The 26,969-nt window shown below is 38.1% G+C and overlaps 1 protein-coding gene across 9 annotated transcripts in view; it reads right to left on the bottom strand.

Moving 5' to 3' along the window:
• Positions 1-26,969, bottom strand: part of CDKAL1 (CDK5 regulatory subunit associated protein 1 like 1) — a 413,904-nt gene that overhangs the window by 285,006 nt on the left and 101,929 nt on the right. For all 9 annotated transcript variants that reach the window (XM_054060495.1, XM_054060500.1, XM_054060494.1 and 6 more), the window contains one exon: positions 4,578-4,674. In XM_054060495.1, the coding sequence (XP_053916470.1) occupies positions 4,578-4,674 (97 nt within the window). The remainder of the gene's footprint in view (positions 1-4,577; positions 4,675-26,969) is intronic.

The following is a 26,969-nucleotide window of genomic DNA, read 5'->3' as shown; positions in this document are numbered from 1 at the left end:
TTTCTATTTGCACATCCAATTTTCAGTTTAAAAGCAGGCGCTTAACTGCAATTCTTTCCTGACTTTTCAGGTTCAAGCATCATATCTGAATATCAGCAGAGCAATTCAAAAGTGAGAGTTGACCAGCTGAGTGGTACTGACTGAGCTTGAATGTTGCATGAAACCATTCTTGGCTGTAAGCTACAGAAGAATCACACCCACCTGTTCCCAGGCTTTTGGCACGCTTTCCAAGAAGTTCTGTTAATTCAAATAATTCAAAATCCATCAAATTTGTCTTTCCAGAAGTACACATTGGATATTTGCATTTATGTAAAGCTACAGTTCAAAGGCAGCAAACAGAGAGGCTTGCAATATTTAATGCAGTCTGACCTTACAAATACTGCAAGGTATGGACGTATCATCTCTGTTTTGCAAACATCATTGAAACGTGTATGAACTGAACATCAGAAATATCATTCTCATTTAGAACACCACAGCGGCAGGAATGTACAGGCATCTGGTGTCTTCATAAGGTTACACTGATTTTCTTTCACAATGCCACTGTGAAAGCTCTGCTCACAAGGCTGTTATAAATGGAGAACAGAGGCACTAAATTGATAACAGTATGCCAATTATAGATGTACAGCTTGAGAAATAAAGTGTCTGGTTTTTTCAATGTTTTTAGCATTTCTTATACCAGACCATGTATTTTATAGCAGTGCTTCTAGTACGCTGCCACCAACAGTGTTCAGCACTTTAACTAATCACACTACACAGTGTCAAACTGGATGTTAAAATAAATTACCTAAAGCTTGTCTTATAGAGTAGAACAGCCACAGAAAAGGATTATTCAGAGGTCAGGGGACTGCAGGGAGCCCCTGCAGGAGGGTTTGCATGACTATATGTTTCTCCTTAAAGCGGGGGCTTTAGGCTCAACTCTGGTCAGAGAGCCTGCAGTAACTACCACACACAGGACCTGCATCTTCTGCCTCAGAATGCAGCAGCAGAGAAGGTTACAGCCTTGGTGACACTGGATATATTTCGTGCAGATGAAAGAGTGGGCTGAAATTCTTCCCTTGGGAAATGGATGTATGGCAGAAGTTGGCAGACAGCTGGTCTGTGATGCTAGATTTTACATTGGGAAAGGTGGAGAAGGAAGGAGAACTGGGGTTGACATTCTCATTCAGGAAGTGAAAAGATTCACTCATCGGCAGAGCTACAGTATGCCTTTAATGGGATACATATGTGCATTAGGCCCCATGCTTTCAATATGTCCAGGATGTCTGATGATTTCAAAGTACAGATACACGGCGCTTCTGAAGCATCTTAAGGACCACAAACCCTTAGCAAATTCATGAGAGGTTCCAATACATAGCAGCACTTGGACACCAAATAACTTAAAACTCCAGACATATTTAAAAGAAACATATCATCTCGTGTCATTACAACAGTTCAATCTACCACTGGGAACAACGGTTTTGTGCGCCCTTGCATGCAGCTCAGGAAGCAAGGAAGCACTACAGCTACCGACAGCTATTCACAAGCCCCAGACCACAATTGGGCTAACCATAACCCCAGTCTCCTAAATCTGCCATTACTCCTTGTCCCTCCTTTCCCTTCTCCTGTAATCCCCTCAAAATAATCAGCATAGACAAAGCCACACATCCTCCTTTTTAACAACTGAAAATGAAAAGGGAGGGACAACTCTAACTAGGATAGCTGATATTTCTCTTTGCAACCATATGTGCACATGAGTTTGAAGTGGGTATGTTACTCCAGACATAAAGGAGGGAGGTTACACGCACCTGGGTGTAAATGGCTGTGAACCCATGTAAGGCATCACTATGCGTTTCACTTACTTTTCACACTTGGCAGGTTTACTGCTACCTAGAACTTCCTCCTTCCAGAAAACAGCTCCTCTACCTTGCCATGCTGTATTATGGGTTGCTTATACGCAGCCTGTGGCAATGCCCCAACCCACATTATTATCAAAAAATGGCAATGACATTAAAGAAACACAAAAGCATGGTAACATCGCAAACGATAACAGGGATACGAAGTTGCCCTCCCTCCCATTCTGCCCAAATCACATAATAAAGAACAGTGGAAGTTCAATCCTGTATTTCTCAAGAGCAAATCAAAACAAGCCCCAAGTTACTGGAAATTTTCTGGTAGTTACATTGCAACTTCCTCCACCACTATAACAAGACAAGCAGAAGAGCACACTCTGCCTTCAGAAAGCTGCCCCAGGGGAGTTATAATTGCTGGTAAATAACCACAGTCTCAGACAACACTGTTCTTTAAAAGAAAAAAAAAAAAAAAAAAAAGGAAGAAAATAGCAGAACTTACATAAGCATCAATAAATCAACTTTATTTCTCAGCCAAGTTGAAGATGAGACTGACCTGGTGGTAAAGCAAGTTTTCAAAAAAATGTACTCTTAATGCCTAAAATCTTAAAGCAGAATCAATATCCTACTGCCAACAGAACATTTTCTATTTCTCAGTTCTGTCAAAACTGCCTTTCAAAAATATTTTGCAATAGTAAGGTAACTGTTATCCTTTAATACAGTCACACCCTCACACTCATTGTAAAAAGAGAAAATCATCTTAAACATACAAACTGAAAACATGGACAGTATCTGCTCTTAACTTTGCTTCTGTTAAAAGTTAGGCCTAAAGTTTAAGGCCTTTCTGAGATGAGGTATCTATAATTTAAAGCACAGAAAATTTTACCATAGCAATGACAGTTAGAAGACACTGTCTTTATTGTGAAGAACAAATCAGTATTTTCAGCTCCAATGCAAAAGTACTTGGGAACACTGCATTAATAGCCAATACAACATCAAACAGAAATCCTTCTGCAATAAATGCAAATATTTGTCACTAAACGCTGGTTCTAGGTACCAAGATGAAGATGACTATAAAAGGCTAAATTTCAGAAATCACACGTTATCTAAAAAAAAAGTTGCAGATTTGGGTGTTCTTTGGGGGGATTTTTGCTTTTTTTTAAAAAAGGGGAAAGAAAAAATTATTTTTAAAAAACTATTCAAACTTCAGGTCCCAAAATTTTCCTAAATTAAATTCACCAAAACAAACATTGAATTACAGTCTGGGTCAAAGGACAGCGAGTCACTTAGTTTTTCACCTCCATCTTCATATGTGTAGATATTGTTATATTCCCTATAATGACCACCTACAGATCACATAACGATGTTGCCCCTGAGCCAACAGGAATTGAGTTACCATTTCATTTTTGGTTTTTTTTTTTTCCTGCCCTGCTGGACAGACTAAGTTGCACTTCATTAGTCAGGATCTTAGAGATGACAGAACACAAGGATTCTCTTCTTTTTATTTGTGTAACATAAGAATACAGAGTGGAATGGAAAGTTTTTTACTTCATTTAAACTGTAACTATCACTGCTGTGTCATCTTTACAGAATAGTGTCACATTTTAGAGACCCCGAATGTAATTTTTAGGCATCGAGTTAATTTATAAGCATTAACGTATCTGAGAATGTCAGCTGGAAAAAAATGGGGAAATAAAACATTTTGAGTGACAGCAGTAACTAATTAAAAATTCAATTAACAAAGCCCAACTTCATAAAGAATTCCAATAAATCAGTTAATGAAGCCATCTTCTTCCAAATTCCAAGATATCCAAGTAAAATAATTCCTATTATTTTACTCCTAAATTACTTTGCAGAACTGCACCTCGTAAGATCTTCTAATGAAAGTGAGGGCTTAGGACATTGTTGTTGTTGCCGTTCCTATAAAATCATAGTTTTAACCTGTGTTCATGACACTGAAGCAGAAATACAATGACCTCTATGTTTTTAACGCAGAAACAATACTGCACAGTCATCTGCTATGACTTAACATAATACAGGACAGTTTCACTGTAATTCCCACATACTGAATTCAATGACAGCTTCACCTCAAAAATATACAACTATACAGTAGTATTTTATCCCAAAGGATACTGAAGGCACTTTACTAACTGAATGAAGTCAAAAGCACTTTGGTTACCTTTTCGAGGTAAAGGTTGTTAACTGTTTAACAACTCAGTCACTGGTGGGTTTAACTCTTCAGACTGCCTCAAATTTAAACAAAATAATCACTATCATTTGCCATTCTGCTTAATAGAGTGAAGTGAAACAATAAACCACCAAATCCTCATCAGTATCCACACAATTCATATGCTCTATTCTTTTACAGTTCTTCCACTGATGTTAACAAAGGGTGTGTGGATTTGTCTTAAAGCAAATAACTTGAGATATTTTAAAGAACGTGATAGTGGGTATCTTTATCATCCTGGATGAAGCCTGGATATTTTAAGGCTACATAGGGCACTGGAACTCAATTCCACCGACTGTAACACTTTCTTTCTCTCCTCATGCCACAACCAAACCAAATCACCCTGGATGAAAGAAAGGTTAAGTGCTGTATAACGCAAGAATACTACAGTGGTAGGAGTGACACCAAGCTTTGCTGCTGCTTTTTCCAAGAGAAAGGAAACAAAGTCTATATATTGATACTGACATTGACCTGTTGAAAACATTAATGAAAAATTTTGCTTTCTAGTTGATAAAGATACATACCCCTATAACACTCAAGCCTTTCAAGTAGTCCTGACGAGGTTGCGCTTGTGGCACACAGCCTGCTAGAACCACTTTCTTCTTCCCTTCTTGGGCTTTCCTAAAGATGGACAGACAGATCATGTGTTAATATTATCAAAATCGATCATTTTCAGCTTCTAAGTAGCTACATGGCGCATGTGACACTGGAAAGCAGCCACAATAAAAACATTCCCAAATCAGAAGCAACTTGCACATTTAAACCTCAGAAACAAAACAAACTGACACACCAAAAGAACCCCATAGGAAGCTATCAGGCTACAGCACACATGGGTTAGATTGGGGAGTATCTACAGAGACTATGTCCACTGTGTATCTTGGACAAAAATATGACCTTGAAAGCCCTAATCAAAGTCAGTTAAGCTTTATTTGCCACAACAATAGCAGACAATCTGGTCAAGAAAGATGGGACTGAGTTACTAAGCACAATTCAAGAAAAGTTACACAAAATACAAGGGACAGCCTATGCAGATAGGAACTGCTAGCTCAGAACATAATCATTTATGTAGTACCAGTCAGAAATGACCAGTTACATCAGTCTTCCATTGTTTACTTTAAAATGTTTATTTAATTTTAAATGCGCATTTACTTAAAAATGTTTAAATGTTTACTTAAAATCATACTGAGGATTTTCAAGCTTTAATTGCTTGCCTTGAGCAGAGAAACATTTGTCTGAATATTAATTTATGTAACTGCTTAGCTTTGATGCTACCTTAGCACCAACCAGGAAACCAAAACGCTACGATTAAATGGTTACCGCTGTTCATTTTGTTGGTAATATATTGACTCACTTTGATTTCAACACTGAATATCAAGCCATTACAGATTTTTGAAACTGCATGAAGCCCTGAAAAAAACTATCTGCATTCAAAACAGTGAGATGCAAAACCTGCTTATATTCGTTAAAGTTTGAAGATCATCCATTAACACATTAACCCTACACAACTACTGAATTATAATGTGCAAAACAGTAAAGAAGAGAAGCACTGAAGAGTTTTAGCAGATTTGCTAGGTCTGACATATTATGGGTTGCTCTGAGAACAGAACTATCTTTCACAGTTGCGCACTGTATCACAACCTTCTGGCAAACTTCTGTCAAACTGTAACCTTGTAAATCCATATTTTCTCCAGCAATATATGGATTCATGAAATGTTTACTGTGATGTTGGAACAGACTAAAACGTGTCATAGCATTTTTCAGAAAAATTATCTTATCCAAAATACACAATTGCTTAGACAATATTATACTCTTCAGCTTGCTCGAGCTGTCTCCAACCTGAACATGCTAGAGAAAGTGATGTTCAACAAGCACAAGGATGCTACATTGAGTATTTGGAGATCTCCAGCAAATAAAAATTTAACGAAGAAAGAAAACCAGTCTGGTGCCACACACAGTTCCACAATTTTCAGTTCATATTCACAATATGGACAAATTTATTTACAAATTATACCTCAAATGAAATCTCACAAGAACACACAAATTGCAGTATTAAAGGAGATCACAGGCCATCTTGCCAAATAGCTTTTGTTGGCTGCTGCACTAAAATGAAGTATCTCAGAAGAAAAAATTTAATACCCGATACACAGACAAGTATGAAATAACTCGAAAACTTATTATGCCCATTACCTCATTTCCAACATAAGTACAGCAAATCTCTAAAATGTCCAAGTTAGGCTTAGTGAGACTTTCAGAAAACCTTCAGACATTCATCATTCAGAGCCTCACTGGTCCTCTACTTGTATGCTAAGATGTACAACATAAATGAAAATCCTTTTACCTCTTCCTTGATAATATTTCTGTGGATAGAGAACTATGATGAAATGCTAATTTAGTCTGTTTCTTGGGCAGAGAACCTAGCAACCTGTCTCTGAAACTTGCAATCCTTCTTTTATTTCAGTGGTAAATATTTAAAGGTTTTGCAAAACTTCAATAGAGGTCATCTACTTGTTCACAGTTAAGTTTAAAAAAAAAAAAAAAAATTCCTACTTCATGCATTACCTAAAAATGTCACACAGTGCCACGTGACACTCCACTAACTCAAAGGATAAAAACTACTACTTATATACTCTAACAGACTCAACCTAATGCCTCGAGGCAAGACAATAAGACCTGTCTCCAGCAAACAAAGCACACATTCCCTAGGCAATTCTGCATCTGGTATAATCTGCTGCTAGCAACAGCCATCTCCATCTACTTGAAAACCTGTGAGCACTCGAGAAGAAAAAGCTTTTATTCAAGTCTTTTTATCTAAGGGAAAAAAAATAAACAAAGTTTCCCTTGACACATTAAATGGCATTTTAATGTTATTTCACAGCTTTACCATTTTGCCATATCTTCTGGGACTATAACTGGAGCTAGGGGGGAAAAAGTTAAACTGAATATTCTTCATAATAAGCAGTGCCCTCGCTTAACTTTTTTAAAGTTGTACAAGTCTCTAAAGAATAACAAATTTTGTACACTGAGATTTTTTTGCTTTAAAATGCAATTAAGTGGAAATGTCAGAACTAAATTTTAAATCGTAGCCAATTTTCATTACATCCATAATACACAGTACAGTTCAGAAACCTGCCATAAAAGAAAAGCCATTGCAAGGAAATTATGAAAATTTTTGCTGCATTTTCAAGAAACTACTTGTCAAAACACACATTCCAGTACTATATTGTCACCTCCTTTTAATATTGCTTAATGAGCCCTCCTCATATTAACAAAAGCCTACAAAAATTATTCTTCAGAAGCCTAGTTAGCCCAGCAACTGTATTAGAAAAGCCTTTATCCTTCAAAAACATGAATAGTAATGAGAATAATACCTCATGGAATCTAGTCGGTGGCATGAATTAACGCATCTTCCCTTTCACACAACGTTTATATTTTTCAATTACATGAACCTTATCTTGAACTTGCAATTTAATTGACTCAGGAAACATTTTCTAGAAATACACTCTTTTCTAAAAACTACTTGCAAGATATGCATCTGAATAGAAATTTAATTAGAGCAATTCCTTTTTAAAGAAAGGAATTATTCAAGCTACTTCCTAAGTAATGGGTGGGGAACAAAAAACAAGTGAGAAATAACAAGGGCATGAAAAAAGTACTGGATACAGTAGAGGACTCAAGATCTGTAGGGAGATCATAGATCATACTCCATTGCACAGATATAGCCACTGCAACTATAATTGTACCATCAGACTTAAGGAAAACTATGTTCAATGTATTCTGCTTTTTACAAAGCAAATTTGAGAATGTAACTAGGATGGGGAGAAACTTCTGCCTTGCTTATGTGTACTTCTATTTATGTTGTTAGGAACCTGTGCTAACAAGCATATTCTGCTCGCAAATTTATATAATATGTTTTTACATGGTTCCTCTACTTCTTACTTTTTAAGTTTCAAGAAACTATGATCAGTAACACAAGAAAGATAAATAGCACCCAGCCTTCAGAAAAGCCTCCCATAGCGTTTACTACATCAGCACTGTGACTACAGCAACACTGTTGGATACCATCACAGTGAGTGCAGGAAGCTGCCCCACGTTTTCATGACTCACACAGCTACTCAGGTGGAATCACCACAGGAAAAAGAACTTAAGGACCTCTTAGGTTCAAATCTAAAAAAAAAAGTGAAAGCATAGAAGACAGGCTAAATTCAATGGAAGGCCATCTGTGATATCAAAAGTAAGGGCTACCTTGCTTTTTGCTAGACATGATAGACAAGAGAAGTCAGATTATCACTGCTCACTTTCCCTTCCATAAGCAGAGCTGCCTACTGGACTTTTATGTGGTAAACTCTTAAGTGAATGACTCTTAGCTTCCAGAGAGACACTATTAGTACTCACCAAGGTATCCCAGCCACACAGAGACGCATGACAAGCACCTGAAATCAAAAGCTGTCTGTTCTGCAGCAAGCAAAGCTGGCAAACTACAGCCCAGTCAGCATGAAACATGCAATTTGTAAACTGTGGCTCTAGTACCAGATCTGTGAAACCAAGTACTCTATCAACAAAGCCCAATTTTTTCCTCCAAAACCCATTGTTGGCAGAATTAAATAATGAAGTAGTGTTTAAACAATGAGCAGAAGGCTACCTGGAGCAGAAGGATGAAATAACAGTCAAATACATGCAAGAGCAGAAACAAGTCTTTACAGTCAGCTTGTCAAGTTTCTCATTGAAAGCAATTGGGAAATGTTCATAAGATGATAAGAGAAACTATCTGGAATGCTAAAGTACAATAAGAAGTGTCCTTCTTAGCTTAAATTGAGTATTTCAACCTGAACCTTACTAGGTAGATGACAACTGACCATACTATCAAGTTTTGATATCAATGAGCCATTTTTACCAAATACACTACTCCCCATTGTTGTACCAGCACAAACCTGGCAACATTAAAATGTGTGTAGTTAAATCAAACGGTGCAATGCACCAGTGTAGTCTATTCATGCCATTCTCACAGCCTTCTATTACACAAAAGCCACAACACCCTTTATCAGGTATTTTAGAAAGGTGTGAAACCATAAGTCAATGGGAAGTTTGTCTCTATAAATGCCCAAATAAATGTTAGTAGACAAAAAAAAAAAATCTGCTAAGGCAGCACTAGTTGAATACAGTATGAACTGGGTATATATGAGATCAGAGTGTCAAAGGTTATAAAAAGTAAAATTGATAGGATACTACTTCGCAGGCTGTAGAAATTATGTCATGATGTCTCTGGGGAAAAAGAAATGCTATTTGGCTAAATATTCAAATGTGTGAAGGATCTTCCAACTGTCTCATCTGCTGAATTAATCAGTAGGAAGCAGCAAGTTTTAAAGAGAGCACAACATCTCTGGAATGAAAAGACGGTGCCTGTAGCATCTGGAATACATTCCTGAAAATCCATAAAATCATGTAGCTATTTTCTGTTTGAAAACTTGCAAACGGTAACCTAAACTGTGGCTTTACAGGCCTGGAGCCAATCTAAAGTCTCATTACTTCCCCAAGGCTTGCTTCCCACTCTCTTTGTCTGCTATTGCTGCTCCTACCTTTATCCAACTCCAATGCCTCCTCCTTCTCATTTCTGACCATCCTGGTATGACTCCTCCTCTGCTCTAAGATCTGCAGCTCACTGGATCCTTCCACGGCCCTATTTAAAGCACTGATATAGAAGACACCTACTGAGCAGAGTCTGGGGTTTTTTTAACGTTTTATTCCATGAAATTAGCTCATGGGAAAATAGCTGCAGCAGAGTCAAAGAAAAAAAAAAAAGAGGTCAAGGGAAAGATGTTGGGAAGGAAACAGAACAAGAGAAGGATATGGGAACTCTGTTTCATCTATGGTGAGGTTGACAAGCTTCATGAAACCTTTGAGGTCGCAATATGATGAGCAGCACAAGTGAATAAGAAGCAAAAAGGATATAAGCAACTCATACATGTTGTGCTTTCAAGGTAAGGGACAACCTCATAGTCAAAGGCTATGGAAAAACTGAGGGAAGCTTGTCAACGTTATTAATTAGAGCAGAACCACTCAAGTCTACTTAGGCCTGTCAGCTTCCTTGTGCACTTCCACAGCCCCCAAAGAACTATTGTATTTTCCTTGTGAGGCATCTGAAGATGTGAGGTTCATTTGCAGATGCTTATGCTGATTATTGGAGTTCACTCAATTGCTCTTTGAGGGCCAATCGCTAGCAAAGCAGCCCCCTAGTTACCATGATGCATCCTCTGAACTTATCTCTATTCGTAAAAAACATCAGGTGACATTTTTTTCTCCCTGGAGTATTTGTAAGTTGCATGTTCTCCTCCTGACAAAGGCAAGCGTGTCTTTTCTGAACATGCTATGAAGAGACATAAGTGTTTGCTCCATCAGACTCCAAACTGAGGTTGTAGAGATGTGCTCCAAGCAAAAATAAATAAATAAAACCACAAAAATATCCTCCTCCAACAGTGCTTTTTAGAGGAGGTGAAATGTCAGCACTGAGAATAACCCCAAAGCTCGTATGCTACATATCAAATAATTCACTAAGTTTCTGAGAGGACATACCTGAGGAAGAAGAAAGTGTATTTTATTGACATTGGGATACTCACAGTACCTGCACGAACAGGTGTATACTTCTTGCATCTTTCCTGCTCTCTCAGAAAAAATGCATTTGAATAGACTACTCAAAATCCTGCTTTTCACAACTTCAACAGATCCATACAGGCTTTTCTGGCAGATACTTGTGCCCATCACACTCCAAAACCATAGGTTAGAAGCTGCCTACAAACAACAGGGAATCTTCCCAACACAGCTTAATGCCTTGGCTTGAATACCTTGGTTTGAATGGAAACTTGTTTTCATCCAGCTGACCAGCATGCAAGTGAAGGGACTGCAGGTTTGTGAGGAAAAGGCAATCCCATTTGAAACTCTAGACCCCTTCAGATTGCTGTAAACGTAACTTCACAGGCAGCAATTAAAGATGCAACAGTTATTCTTGAGCAGTAATTACTGAAACCGATACAGTATTTTAGCAGATATAATACAAATTTCTCTTCCTGTAAAGACTTTCAAAGTAATAGTACAAATTGGTAAGAATTCGCCAAGTTGAAAAATCATATCAAGATGAATTCAGAAAGAGGATATGGTGAAGGAATAAATCCTAAATCTCCTCTCAACTCTGGCTAGTAGGTTTTGCAGCCCCAAACACGTTTGAACTGACCAATATCAGAGGGGAAATTCCTTCCCCAAGAACAGAGACACGCCAGGATGGCCTTCGGGCAGGTGAGACTAGCATGGTTACAGGCCAGTTGTTGTCTCTTCAGATGATTAAGAAAATCAATATACCATAACTTGAAAATGAATCTGCAAAACCAGTAACTGAAACTTTTCAGCCTTACAACAATAAAGTTGTTTAAAAATTCAAAGTGTAATTAATAGCAAACTGCTCCTCAAAAAATTTCATTTTGGCTGGTAGTGAACATATTTTTAATTGTTTGCTAAAAAGAATATATATATATATATTATATTTTTGTATTTTTGCTAAGAGGTCAAGTTTTGTTTTTTCCTGCTTATTTAAACGGTTGAGGGACCTTCCCATACAATAGAGAAAACTAGAAATTCAGTTAAAAAAATCAAATCAGGAGGCATTTGCCCTGCTTCTGATATTATATTATTAACCAGGAGACAAACTCCTGAGCAGATGCCATACCTTTTGGAGCTACTGCTACTCAAATTAAAGCCTTTACATCCAAATGATAAGTACTCTTGGGCAAGCTTTTCCCACAACTCATATCTAGACCTGCTTGCAGATCTGTGGAAGAATGAGTTGAATTTGCAGATCATGGCTTGGGCCCTAATCTCACTTAAATCATATTTTTTTACTTTATTCCAAGTGCACAGCCTAGTGCCCTAAGAAGACACCAATTTTAAGAAATTTCATCTAGAACACTCAGTGATTTAGGTGCTACCTTGAACATTTGTTCCTATTTCTATCACTTTTTTTTTCCTCTAGAATGTACAAAAAAAAAACCCAACCTCATAAGAAATTCTTCCTGAACAGTGGTCTTTTCAGTGGAAAATGTACACTAACTACATGGGAAATTATTTCTAGGAATGGTAGGTAAGTTAAAGATAGGCCAGGAGAGAAGAAAAAATTACCTCTCTAGTTAAGAGAAACATTCTTCCAAAAAGTATTTCTGAATGGAAGGAAAACTAAGGTGCTTCAGAACACTCTGCAAGAGTTTCTCTCCAACTACTATGAAAGAGCCCTGCAAGAGAGTTTCCCATGCATCAAATTACAAGTTGGTGATAATCCCCCATGGGTTGTATCAGTGATATAAACACATCATAAGGCATACAGATTTTGCTACATCCCTACCTGTTAGCAACAGTGTTTGTCCTCTTAGACTGCTGAACAGCCTTGGACCTGGCAAGCTGCAAAGAGGATATCAAACCAGGTGCCAACACACCCACTGACTGGTTCAAACCTCCCTCCACCCCTAGTGGAGTGAACAGGACAGTCTGCCAGGGTTTGTTAGATCTCACCAAACCTTCACTAGCTAACACAGGTGATATTTGTGGTTTGTGGAAGACATTTGCTAAAACATTGAGACATACCTTCTTTCTGCAATATTTCACAACTGTTCAGGCTCCTGTCATTCTTCATCAGATTAAATGGTAAAGTACTCACCTCTGTTGCTCTACAACCTTTTGGTTTTGTGACTTTTTTTTTTTTTTTTAGCACATTATTGGCAGGATTAATTGCTCTGCTTCCTGGGCTCCTTCACTGATTTCTTACTATCATAGAATAACAGATCAGTTTGGGTTGGAAGGGACCTTTTAAGGCTCACCTAGTCCAACCCCCCTGCAATGAGTAAGGACATCTTCAACTAGATAACGTTGCTCAGAGCCCTGTCCAACCTGACCTTGAGTGTTTCCAGGGATGGGGCAAGTACCACCTCTCTGGTTTACCTGTTCCAGTGCTTCCTCACTCTCATCATAAGAAATTTCTTCCTTATATCTAGTCCAAATCTACCTTCTTTTAGTTTAAAACCATTCCAGTGCAAGCATTTTTAGCATTCTTTCTACTACTTTGAAAAAGCACAACTTCATTCTTCTTCTTTGATCTTCACAATTTAATCCTATTATGAATATATTTTTACATATATTATAGATGTACTGTTTAATCGGACATACTTGTCTAAAAACCAGTGAAAGAAAATCTCCTGTAAATTCACTTGGGAAGGAACATTAAACTTCTGACAGATTAAAGAAATGGAAATCAGTATCATTATAGTGAACTTTTATATAACCCACTTGACTCTTACTCCCTTTCTCTGGTCTTTCTACACGATTTCCTGTAGGAACCATAATATTCTGTTGTAGTATTTGTGGTATATCTCTCCTTTATGTTTTGTTAACTGTTATTCTACTTTATCTTTCCACTCACAGTTCTATTCATTTCTTTAAACATAAAAGAAATACAGTTTAGGGCATACTATTATTCTAATTAATTTGTGAAATACTACGCTGCCTCTCAGGTTCAAAGTCCAGGCGGGCTTCAGGTTACATGCATACATGGCCAATAGCTGTAATATAAAACCTTGTTGATATAATGGCTAAAAAATGAAATAAGCGTTGAATGAAAATTAAATAATCCGATTTTATTCCCCAGAGGTGTAGCGTGCTTCTCAGTAACATAGTATGTACAAAATTAGACAAAGATCCTCAAGAGAGGTTGCTGTTCTAGAGGCTGTTATGAGTACTTTTTCTTTTGGTAAGTATAACATATCAGGAAATTTTTCATATCAGGCAAGGAAGGTGAAGATTAAAAAAGGATACAGAATTTACATAGACTAAACACAAAGCAGTACATGGTACGAACAATATTGTTCTACTGAGTCATCACAACAATCCCCCTGAAGTGTTCTGTGCTGTGTCTGACATGGGACATTCTCACTGGGAAAAAAAAAAAAAATAAAATAAAATAAAATAAAATAAAATAAAATAAAATAAAATAAAATAAAACAAATTGAGGGTTACAAAGGAGCCGAGAGCAAATTCCTATTCTCTTCGACTACCATTAGGGCCGCTGAGGAAGAAAAGCCACAGGCCTGAAAGGAAGTCAAAATTCTGATCATCAAGGCTTTTCGTTACTCAAAACCAGGTAGGTCTGACTACTATTGACAAAAAAAACCCCACAAAAATCTTAAAGAGCCACAAATACAGTTTTTAACATATGTGCACAGACTGTCAGAAGCTATCAAACAAAGAAAAGGGAACAAAATTAAAGGCAGCAATTTTTCCAAACAGTAAGATGCATGAAGACACTGTACGAGCAGCCACACTATGCCTAGCTTTTGTCAGGAATTCTGCAAAGCTAAGGACTATAGCATGATATGATGCAACAAGCAAGCAACGAAGAACACAATAGAAACAAAAAAGAAGGCTTAGCTCCTAAACCCTGGAACCTTTACTCTGCTCAAATGGCACTGTATCACATTTTTATTAACCTTTTACTCTTTTTTTTCGTTTGTTTTCAAATCATTAAATGGTTTTGGTAAAATTCAGTAAGCTCTTCCTAATCTAAAGAGATGAGGACCTTTTTATTTAATTTCTACTCACGATCACAGTATCTGAATAGCAATAGAAGCAACATACTATACAGTATGCTGTGTCTTACCCTTGTTTAACCTTGTTTTTATAGAATCAGTGAAATATAGGTTGGAAAGGTCTTCTAGAGGTCACCTAGCCTAACCCCCCACTAACAAGCAGTAACCTGACAACGTCGCTACCCAGCCAAGGGCGGAAAACTAGCTGTCACTTGTTATGTTTTCTGGTCTGATCAAGGAGAACTTGGTTCTATAATCTTTGCAGTTGCTTTCAAGTAGTTACAGGCCACTATTAAATTATCCACTAGCTCCTATGTGCCAGACTCGTGACAGCCTAACTGGTTTAGTAGTCTTCTAAAGAGACTGGACCTGCTTCAGTCTCCTTGTATCTCTCAACTGCCTTCACTACACCCAAAACACACTAATCCAGGTGAAACCCCACCAAGTAAGTAGGAATAAATGGCTTCCCTCAATCTTCTAGTCACTTTTGTCTTATTTACAACTCGGTGAGACATATGCAAGTTGGCTTATGTTTCTTAGTCCTCACCACACCTCTCACATTCTTTGAAACAGGCTACTTGGCCAACAGCCTTATTTCAATAGATTATGAAGCCATGTTAAGTAACACTTCATTAATATCTTTACTTTCTCATCGTTTTATACAACACCTGGAAGAACGATAAAGATCCAAACAATTCTCCATGGACTGCATTTTGACACACACATTTGTCAGACAGAAAAATGTAGTTTCTGTACTTGGTAGAACATCTTACTGCTTTTACACTCACAAATTCATCAGGTCCTGAAAGCTGTAACTTAATGCTTTAAAAGGGCCTTGCACCACTATTTCATTTTCTTAAGAGCCTGAAGCTTTGAGACTGTAGTCACCTGCACAGAATCAGAAGTGTATGAAAATTACCTAAGAAGCTAATCCTGCTTCTAAAAGAGAAGTCTTTTTCTACTCAGGCGTTTTTAAGCACATTATCAAAAAAAAATAACAACGGTTGGTTGTTATATGGCAGGTGGAGAAGTACAGCTCCAAGCAGAAGAAAGGACAGTTACCAACTCTTCAAATAGACCATACAAATCACTACCAAGTAGCTACTCTCGCAGACAATGGTAGAAGAGGCTGCTCTGGCTCTTCTGAGTTTGTGATGCTCATGGTTGAATGATGCTGACAAGGTGAAAAAAAGGTGTGCAACCTGTTGTTCCTACCTAGAAATGAATAAATACTTCTCGAGCAAATAAGAAGTCACTTTACTGCCTTTAAGAGGCTCTGTTAATATCAGTTTTCTCAAAGGGATTTGATTCCTCAGAAGAGAGATTCTGAAAAGATGTCAAGATCTCCTGAGACAATACGAAAGAGCCAGAAATTACTTCAAGCCACATCAAGTACCAGCCCTCAAAATGCTACTATACATGGCAAGCTGAAGTAAAGGTCTTACAAAAATGAAATTCCCATGTGACTTGCATGACAACTGCACTTTGCTTTTGCCTGTACACTGCTGGAAAAATTCCCCACTTGGTTGTCATCACTGATGCTTAGGCATGGGAAGGAAGAAGAAGCTATCAGAAAGCAGGAAGCTCAAAAGTGCATGAAGCAGTGCAAGGTGACTTTAGTGCACTCCCACTGTGAAATGGGATGGATCAGAGTAACTACATCTGCTCAATTCCCTAACAATTTATGCAGAACGCTTGCTTGCATTCTGGATTAGGCTTTTTGATGTGCATGGTTGGGAAAACATTATTACGTGGGAGAGAGTGGCTGGGAGAAGGGAGGGGAGAGAGAGAAGCCCTAGAAGTAGTTCAAATAAATTAATACCAGTCACCTAAATCTAGTTCAAAATGTATTATTTAAAGGGCTAAAAATCGTAACTTTATCAAAGCTGAAGGAGTAATTTCCCTAAGCATATTAGCTTGCATAAAAATGTCTCCTAAAATAACCAAGATATCATTCTAATAGTTTTCACAGTAGCTAATATTCTACAAGTTTAATGCACTGCCAGGCATTTCATAGGGATAACAATAAATGCATAGAGTCATGAAAGTTTCAGGTCACATGCACATCTCAAAGGTCAGAAGAACTTAAAGGGTTCATGCAATGCACACGAGCTCCTATGTGTTAACACTAAAATATTTCTACCAATCCAATGTGGTTTCAATAAAAATATATGCACATGAAAACTTCTATTCCCCACTTCCCTCAAGCTTCCCATGAACTTTAATTCTCACAGATTAATACCATCATCTTTATAGAACCTTTTTACCTATACATACCCACAGATAAGGAGTATATACTTTCGAAGAATAAGCAAACTCTAATACTATATAGTACTACGTATAATAGAAAGTTTGAAGTATAACATTAGCAGCAGTAACTACCTCAGCCCAGTAAACTGTATATACCACCCCAGCAAGATTTCACAGTTCTATCCTCCATCTCATCATCAGAAATGTCAGGAGAAAGGCCTCATTGTGTAATGCCACTGATCAATGGCTCTGTAAAGAAAGAAAATAATCTAAGAGTAATGCAGGGAGGCTCTGCAAAGGGATCTGAACAGGCTGGACTGCTGGGCCGAGACCAATGGGATGAGGTTTAACAAGGCCAAATGCCGGGTCCTGCACTTGGGGCACAACAACCCTATGCAGAGCTACAGACTGGGGGAGGAATGGCTGGAGAGCTGCACGGAAGAGAAGGACCTGGGGGTGCTGGTTGATAGCCGACTGAACATGAGCCAGCAGTGTGCCCAGGTGGCCAAGAAGGCCGGCGGCATCTTGGCTTGTATCAGAAATGGGGTCACCAGCAGGTCCAGGGAGGTGATTCTCCCTCTGTACTCGGCACTGGTGAGACCGCACCTTGAGTACTGTGTTCAGTTCTGGACCCCTCACCACAAGAAGGATGTTGAGGCTCTGGAGCGTGTCCAGAGAAGAGCAACAAAGCTGGTGAGGGGGCTGGAGAACAAGTCTTATGAGGAGCGGCTGAGAGAGCTGGGGTTGTTTAGCCTGGAGAAGAGGAGGCTGAGGGGAGACCTTATTGCTCTCTACAACTACCTGAAAGGAGGTTGTGGAGAGGAGGGAGCTGGCCTCTTCTCCCAAGTGACAGGGGACAGGACAAGAGGGAATGGCCTGAAGCTCCGTCAGGGGAGGTTCAGGTTGGATATCAGAAAAAAATTCTTCACAGTAAGAGTCATTGGGCACTGGAACAGGCTGCCCAGGGAGGTGGTCGAGTCGCCTTCCCTGGAGGTGTTTAAGGAACGGGTGGATGAAGTGCTTAGGGACATGGTTTAGGGAGTGTTAGGAATGGTTGGACTCGATGATCCAATGGGTCCTTTCCAACCTTGTGTGATTCTGTGATTCTGTGAATAATTAAAGGTTATTCTGCAAGTCCTATGCAAAACAAGGCAAGTACTTTACAGATAAAGTTTCTGTAATGATCTCCAATATTAATAAAAATAATAACCTTTAAGTACCTCTAAGCAATATTAATTGCTCAAACAACATTCTGTATGCAACCACTTCATATTTTTAATTAGTTTCTATTTTTAATACAACATACATGTCTGCAGACTTCAATATACCTCACACCAGGAAATGATATTAAATAACGCAATGCTTTACATTAAATCCACTTAACGCAGCTCAGAATTGTATTGAATCTAACTGGAAATTATCATCCCATCATGGAATGAAAAAAGGAATCCATCCATTCCGACCATAAGTTTCAAGAAAACTCTGTTTCTCCTTTCTCAAACACTGCACAATTTGAGAGGGTGGGAAAACTGCTAACTGCACAACTTACACCTCTGCAATTTGCTCTAAAAGACTCCTCATTTTTCTTCCGAATTTCCATATTGACTCAAGTACATTTTTCAGACACTGCTTGCATGAAGCATATAGTAAGTGTTCTTTGAAATACTACTTCATTAATAAACATCACTTTTTTTCCTACCATAGTATATATACAAGGATGCAAAGTGTTAAATGGATAATTCTTACAGTGATTGAACCTTTATTCTGAACAGTCTACACACAGCAACATCTTTGCTGTCATGAAGCAGAATTTTGTTTTTAAACAGGTGCCAGAGGAAATTGGAACTTTCCTTTTAAATAAAGCTCAAATTGGGAGGTTGAGCACCATGCTCTCTCTCTGAAGCTCCTTTTAAAATCTGAGTCCCATTCATCAACTTTTGCATCTCTTGCTGTTGGACAACATGCTCCAGGTTTCTCTAGAACTCGGGGGAGCAAAGTCTGGTTACCCTTACTCAAGATGATACAAAACTCTATCTGTAGGGCACAGGCCCATCTACATTAGCAGAAGACAGGTTAAATTCTTCAGCAAGGGACGGTACAGGTGTAAAAAGGCAAGTTCTTCATCGTGCCACTAGCAGCTCAACTACATGGATTTTATTTTTTAAGGTGTCTTAGATTTTGCAGTATAAAACACTAAGGAGTAAACATCTTAGGTCGCTTACCTAGTTTTACTAATCCCTTTCCATGGAGCTAGACAGTGTGGCACTGCTCATTTATTCTTTTTTTCCTTTTTTTTTTCTTCTTTTTTAAAATTAAAGCTCTTACCTTGTTCTGTGCCCTGATCACATGTCAACTGAAAGTCTTAATTCCTGATGCACTCTCCCTAAAATGCTGTTATAGCTACGTTCTCCATCCCTACTCCCATGAGCATATCAAGAATGACTCTTATTTTCCACCTCTGTTCACTACATATATCTAATTAAGGAATAACCACTTACTCTATGATTTCTTCCAGTATTTGCCACTTTCTGAAAAAGCTACCAGATGATATATGCAACAGCATCTTCCCTCTGACAGGAATTAGGCAGGCTCAGACATGTAAAGCATGACCCTACATGTAAAGCAATGTTTGCTTAAAGAGATATGGTGCTATTATACTTATTTTCTAAATTATTTCCCTTTCTATAGAAATAGATGCATCTAAAGTAACACTGAGATGGATAAGTTGTGTTTCCACTCATTCTGAAACATCGTCAGCATCAGAAAATCACAATGTCAATAACACAGATAACCCAATCAGAAAACACAAAAATAGGAAATAATTATTTGCTGCAGGAAACTTATATCAAACTGTGCGTCTAGCAACTTTTGCTTTAAAAAGTAACCTAGAGAAAAAGTAAGCGGATAAATATTTTACTATTCATACATTAGATTTGTCAATCTTACAGCACAAAACCAGAGCACTTGTGTTCACAATGAGTTATAACGCTCAAAAGGATGGCTCAAGCTCTTAAAAGTATATGAATAATTTGCGAGTTTGCACACAATTCTCAAAAGTTAAATGTTAAGAAACCAACTTCTTCATTCCATGTTCTGTATTCTAAAGTGTGTGCATTTTACCTTGACACCAAAATAGGCAATAATACTCTTCACATTTTCAACTCATTACACAGTTTAACTAGTATGTTACAGACTATTCCCATTCCCTATGGTGCTTAAAAAAGTTAGCAGATTTATACACTTCCTATAAATATGTATAGGACATATGAATGATGTATATTTTTATACATCCTTAATGCCACTTCAAAATTGGTAGAACCTCTCTTTTTACTTCCAATGTATACAGGCTCCTCTTATTCTTCGGGCTCCCACTATAGATATTCTCTTAATAACATTAGCTTCTCTTTGCCAAATATCTAAATTATATAATCCTCATTTTGTATAATTCTCACTCACCCTTCCACTTCCCATTTCCTTCATATATCTAAAATAAGCTGCCTTAGCATTACTTGATTAGACATTTATTCCATGTTCTCAACACTCTTCTTGATTACAGAATTGTGGACCGTTCCCACACAAATTTTTCTTCTCAGATAATTTTACCTGTTTTAGTTCTTTCTGAATGTTAAACACATTATTCAGTGAAGAGAATCAGCTTCACGCAGTCACTAATTCTTACAAAACTAAAAGGTTGAAATCCATTTACGATTTCATCTTTAACCAACACAGTCAGTTAAAAAATACATATCATCTTGTTCTGGGTACAACAATGAAGTGCTTTCTGCTGTTGAAAAGAGAAATATATTTACTCCCATGTCTGATGACAAGCCAACAAACTCTCTGGGCACCTTTTGTGCTGGAGATTGTCTTTCTGCACCAAGGCTCGCCCTGCCCAGCCCCTGAGCTGCAGCTGTCAGCACACCACTTCAAGAAAACAATGATGCTCAGAGCAAAGAACTGAGTAGGAACTAAGAACTAAAGTAGAACAGATGCCTAAATGAGGAATTCTAATAAAGGGGGGACAGTAACTTCTTAAAATTGAAAGACGGTGGCCGGATATTTCCTTTTGACCCCTTGGCAGACAAGTTTTTGTTTGCTTTTAAACTTAAAGAAATCCACAATTTTTATCCAGTTGCTAACCTCTCTGTCATACATTTGCCTCCAATATTCTCTTCGCACCCACTCCACAGTGGCCAAAATCAATAATTCTAATTTGTTTTAAGTAAGCACTTAAAAAAGAAAGACACTATGAAGACCATGTATTAAGTCAACACACCAGTGGTACACATGCAAAACTGAAACTGCTAATGGGAACAGCTGCTGAGAGTCATACCCAAGAGTGACCAGTTTCAAATGGATCATGTTTGTTATTTGTGTGGCTTGAAAACAAATCCATAAGAAAAAAAAATCAGGTGAAGAACACAGTTGAAAACATGGGCCGTCAGGAATTTGTAAGTGCTTAAAAGTCTGTCTTGTAGATTCGAAAAGCTGGCCTCTAGAGATCTGCATTTCTAGAGTCTGGATTATCAGTAAGGAGAAAGCAGATGGCAGAAGAAGAGGTCTTTTAGATTGCTTCCATAGAGCAAGGTCTTCTGTTTTTGTTTACTGCAAATCAGCTGAGCGAGTAAATAGAAGAGCCACAAAGCATCATACACGAGATGGAGGGAGTACATAGGAAAGAATGCATTTCTTGACCATAAGCACTTCTGGCTTGCATAATAGAAGGGGGAACAACAGGTCAATGGCCATCTCTCTTCTCCGGCTATTTATGCACACGTCGTCTTCTGGATGTGTTTGTATTTATGCACTGCAGTAACAGTCAATCTTAATATCAATTCAAAAATGATTTGGCCTTCTTATCCAAAAGTTTGCCAGAAGCTTTAGCTAGAGCTTCACAGTCTTGTAAGCGTTATTAGTATTAGTGAGGAAAGCACAACAAATATAATTTAAGGTTTGTATAATTGTTCACAGTGAAAGTGTTGATGCAGAGCCATCATTGTAGCTGCAATTTTCACTACACTTATTTACACAAACAGGGAATATACGTAGATAATCTTGATATAAAATGACCAATCTTGACTTTATCTGCCCGGTTTGATAGTTTAGCTTTGGAGAATACAGGCGTACTAATGCAAGCTATGAACTTTTATTTTGGAAGAGTTAACGAATTCAAATTTGAACAGTAGGACAGATGGGAAAACTGCTAAGCTAACATAAAATTGCATATTTCAAAGACTGTTTTCTGGCATGATAATAAAAAAACCTAAATCTGCTAGAAACCATGCCAGAGGCAAGTGGAAATATAATCAAGTCAGCGCCTGAAAAGCCCATCTTCTGAAGGCTATTTGCTCTGTTCCCAAGAAGACTATAATTATCTTCTCAGCTATCTACAGTTTGCTGTTAAGTTTAATGAATTTCACTCTTTGTAGAAGAGTTAACTGCTGCACATAATACATACCTTGTTAAAAACAATAAAATTTCTAACAATCTCTTGAAAAATCCCTTGACAAGTCACGATATCTGTGAATAACCTGATACTCTTCTAGCTCACAAAGATCCCTACCAGAATGCTCTACTTCAATATCACTATGCATACAGGGAAGGTAGCTTGGTAAGCATACATAGCAGACAGATGTTTAAGCATGTCATGATATGCTACAGCTGACTACTCCACTTCATGCTAGAATAACCTTTTTATTTTTTAAAAAAGGCTCATAATAATGCTTCTTTGAATTTTACATATCAGCTTTCATCCAAGGATCATAAATCCTTTCTTTTCTCCAAGAACCATTTTCCTATCCTCATATTCACAAGATGGATATCCTTCTTTACCGCAATTTTACAACCTCAAAAAGTAGAGAGTGACTTGTTCGAAGTCACTCAAGCAGTAAAACCAAAACCATGTTCCAAAATCCCAACCATCATCCTGTTGTCAAAATTTAGCCAGCCTGGCATGGTGGGAAGCAAGAGACAGACTGGCTACAATACTTTCCAGTTCAGTGGACAAAGCTTTCCTTTTAAATGTGTTACAACATTGGAGCCACTAGAGCCAAAAAAATGCCTAACACAAAATGAACCACATTCAGACTTTCACTGCCCAAGTGTTGCACAAACCCTCAGTCTCAGAAAGACAACTGGCAAAAGTTTAAACTGATGAGCAAACCAATCTCCCTCAAAATGCCATCTCTGATACTGCATGAGGGGCAAACGAAACTCCTTGCATTTAAGAAGGAGTGAGTTTGGCTTTAAATAACTTGGAACTTCATTTTACCTGCCTCACATGACTGATTGAACCTTGCAAGGTTAAATCAAAGCAACCTTTTAGGAAATAACACAGGATCAGAGACATTCTCTTTCCCAGAGAAAATACCAATAATGCATAAGAGAGCAAAGGAGGAGTTGTGTATTGTCTGGCTCCAGCCAGCTGGGAAATCTAAATTCCCCAGGCCAGACCTTGAGCTCAACAGGTCCAAGATAGAAAACTTGCAACTACCTGAGGGAAAACTCAGAGAAGCACACGGAAAATAGACAGGCATGCTCTCCTCACAGACTCCACACAAGTCAACAACTCCATGGAGCTTAGCAATAATGTTTACACTTCAGCGGAGCCCAGCCATGCTGCTTGCACTCTTCCCTATATTTTTTTAGACAACTGACCATGGACTCTCAATGGTAAATTGTCCTGAAAGATGTTAAGCATGTATCAAACATACACTCTTCACACGTGTACTGCTCCAATTAAGACTATAGATTTAACTGCAGTATGGATTTAACTTCACTCAGGCATTTCCACGATATCAGTATCAATCAAAAGGAAGAGTTTTCAGTTAGTTCTTTTTCCTCAAAATAATGAGATAAACATTTTAAAAGAGAGTTTCTGTTCAGCACTGGAGAACAGGGCATGGATCTTCTTTATCGAATTGTTAATAATTTTTGTGTTTTGAAGTAACTTGTAGTCAAAGTAAAGCACATTTTTCTATATCCATCCCAGTGCACTTCAAGTGCATTTAACAGATTTCTCCAACTTAAATAATCCTCAGAACACAGGGGTTTTGTTCAACATGTAATTTAAGAAAATTATCAATTTTTCTGCCAACAGAAATGTTAGCTATCTACATCTTAAAATCTTAAGTCTACTACCCATACAATACTTGTACTGTACCTAACCATACTCATCATTTACAAAACAAAACTACTACCACAAAAAAAAAATAAAATCTTGTTTGAACACATTTTCAGTTTTCATTTTAAGGAAAACTAATGAGTTCAAGCTGTGAGAAACAAGAGTTCAGTTAGGATTTATTTCCACAAAAATATTGTGCTGGTTTTCGTGCACTCCAGTTCCTAGCATGAAACACATCGGGGGCCACAGAGGTCATGTTATCAGGCCAGATAAAAAAAGCAAGGAGATCTAGGTTTGATGGGGCTACAGCAGGTTGTTGTAGTTTGAGATAAATTAGAGTCAATTTTATGACTAACTCAGTTGCTGTAAGTAACTTCATTTTTTGAAAGCTAACTGCCTGTTTTTGAGACAGTGTTCTTCTCTAAAGTGGTAACACAGGGCATTGGCACGCAGAAACGCCAGTGCTTATACTTAACCAAGGCCATCCTCAAGCTGGAAGAAATGGAGCCGCACCTGTGCGGAGGGGTGGATAGGGCAGGTGACCCTAAACTGATCAACAGTGTATTCTATTCCATATACATCATACTCAGTGTAAACTTAAGAGATCACGAGGGTCTCGCTCTCTTCTGTGATGGCCGATGTCCAGTGAGGACCTTGTCTGTCTGGTTGTTCCTTACCCTTGATCCGTACCTTCCTGAATCAAGCTTTTGAGCCCAGCTCCCTCCTAGCTGTGGATCCATTCCTTTGTGTCTGCTCTGCAGCATTTGTGGTGACATCAAAGGGTGGGGCAGGGGGTGTAATCTAACATATTTGTAAATATTTTATTACTTTCTAATTACTTTCCTTATTATCATTTCATTAAATCTGTATTTTAGTTTCCAACCAGGAAGTTTTTTTCCTCTCATTTCCCACTCTTTTTTCATCGAGGCAGGGGGGAGCAAGGATTTTAGAAGCTCAACTGCATGGTTTTTAGCTGCCAAAATTTGCCTTGGTGAGGCTAAACCATGACACAGATACTGGAAGCAGCCCACCCTTACCATCAATATGCTCCATGTAGGCTAAATTATCTTGAGAAGCAGGGCAGGATTTTGCTGCAGCTGACTGCCCCCAGTTCATAGGTCAACTCCTTTTGATACAAGCTGAAGTACCTACCACTGGTTGCTATCTTCTGTTACAAAAAAACAGCCCTACAGAGTGATTTAGCTAGTAGCTGAGGAGCTGTTATAATTCAAGGTGCAGCATTTGTAGCACAGAAATAGTTGTAAGGCCACCAGCATTGAGTGTTGGAAGTCCATTCTAATAGCCACTTACCCCATTCACTGCATCCCAAAGCTAGGAAACAGGATGCAGAGCAAGAACACATGTAAGGGGCAAGATCTTGATCTAATCTACAAATGTGATACTTGCAAACTTCTAATGGGCAATTTGTGAAATGCTTTGACATCCTATGCAAGCCTAAAACATCATTTGTTTATACAATCAATATCCCTACAAGAACTGAAAGCTACTTAAATGCCTACTAGTTTGTTGCAGACAGAACTGACTCAAGTTAAGCAGATTCCAGGATGTGTCAAATACTGTTGGAAACAAGAATACAAATGGCCAGCACTTGTCAGTTAACAAGCTGACACAAGAACGCATTTTTGATAGTTGCTCAACACATGATTTTTTTAAATAATATTTTTTTAAGTATCTAATTTTGGTCCCTGTAAGCAAGAACTCATAGAAAAAAAAAAAAAAAAACAAAAAAAAACAACCAAAAACAAACACAGAAACAATCACACAAAAGTAGTTTGCTACTGCTTTTAAAATTACAGAAATCTATCAATAATGCACTTTTAAAATTCACAACAGGCAAGTGAGAGTAAGTTTTCCAATGGCAATAGGAATACATATAGTACTGCCTTCCTCATTGTTTCTGACTGTACTTGTTTGGAAAACAGTATTAGCCTTTATAGTCAAAATTTACATTGTTTCTGTAGCCTAAAAGACAACTAAATGAAGAAGACTCATTTCAAATTATCAGGATTGGAATACAGGCTACAAAATACTGCCCATGTATTTAAAAAACAAAATATTAGGTTGAAACTAATTGTGTTATTTATTGCAAGGAGTGTATACTTTTCCTTCAGTGTTCGTTTTGCAGTAAATGCTTTCCCTATTCTAATACAAACTTAAACATAAGACACTACAAAAAAAACCCAAAACTATTCTATATCTAGTGCTTCATGATAAAGTTTTCAGCAAAATCCACCATCGGGTGCTTCTTCCCACCTATCCTTCAGCTTTCTAACCAGAACTCAACCTCAAACTTGCCTGTGAAAGAATAAAGTGGGAAGAACCAGAAGGCTACACCAGGAGACTGCAGCTGCCAGATCTAGGCTGGGTTTTTTAATCCAAATTCCTTGGAGAACGGTTCTACTTGATTTCTCTGCAGGACGTATCATAACTAGTCTGGATTTTAAAAAAAAAAAAAAAAAGAAAGAAAAAACAAAACAAACTGCATGTCAAGAGACACGTCTTGCTCTGAGCTGAGCCCACTCCCAGCACCTCAACACAAAAGTCGACTACTCCTGCACCTTCCCATGACCCTGGCAATAGTGATCTGGGGAGCATAGGCAGCAGGTGCTGGCACAGCAATGGAAACTGCATTACCCCAGAGAAGAACAGTCCCTTTTATTACAAAGATTAGCAAAGGGAAATAAGTGAACCTATAATGAAGTTATTAATCACCGGCATGTGGTGGTAGCACAGTGATTAATTTTGTGATTATTTTGTGATTACTGTAAAAAAGTCTTAGGAGTTTGGGAGTTTTCTGCTTGCTTTCAAGGTGCTAGCAGCCAAGCACTCCACCAGCCTGTGCCAGCCCAGGAGGTCTGCAGCTCTTCTGGACAGTTCCTAACTTACCAAACAAATAAAAGCATCAGAAC

The sequence above is a fragment of the Cuculus canorus genome, chromosome 2 (assembly GCF_017976375.1).
Source record: "Cuculus canorus isolate bCucCan1 chromosome 2, bCucCan1.pri, whole genome shotgun sequence".
NCBI lineage: Eukaryota > Metazoa > Chordata > Aves > Cuculiformes > Cuculidae > Cuculus > Cuculus canorus.
This window is presented reverse-complemented; position numbering and strand designations above follow the sequence as displayed.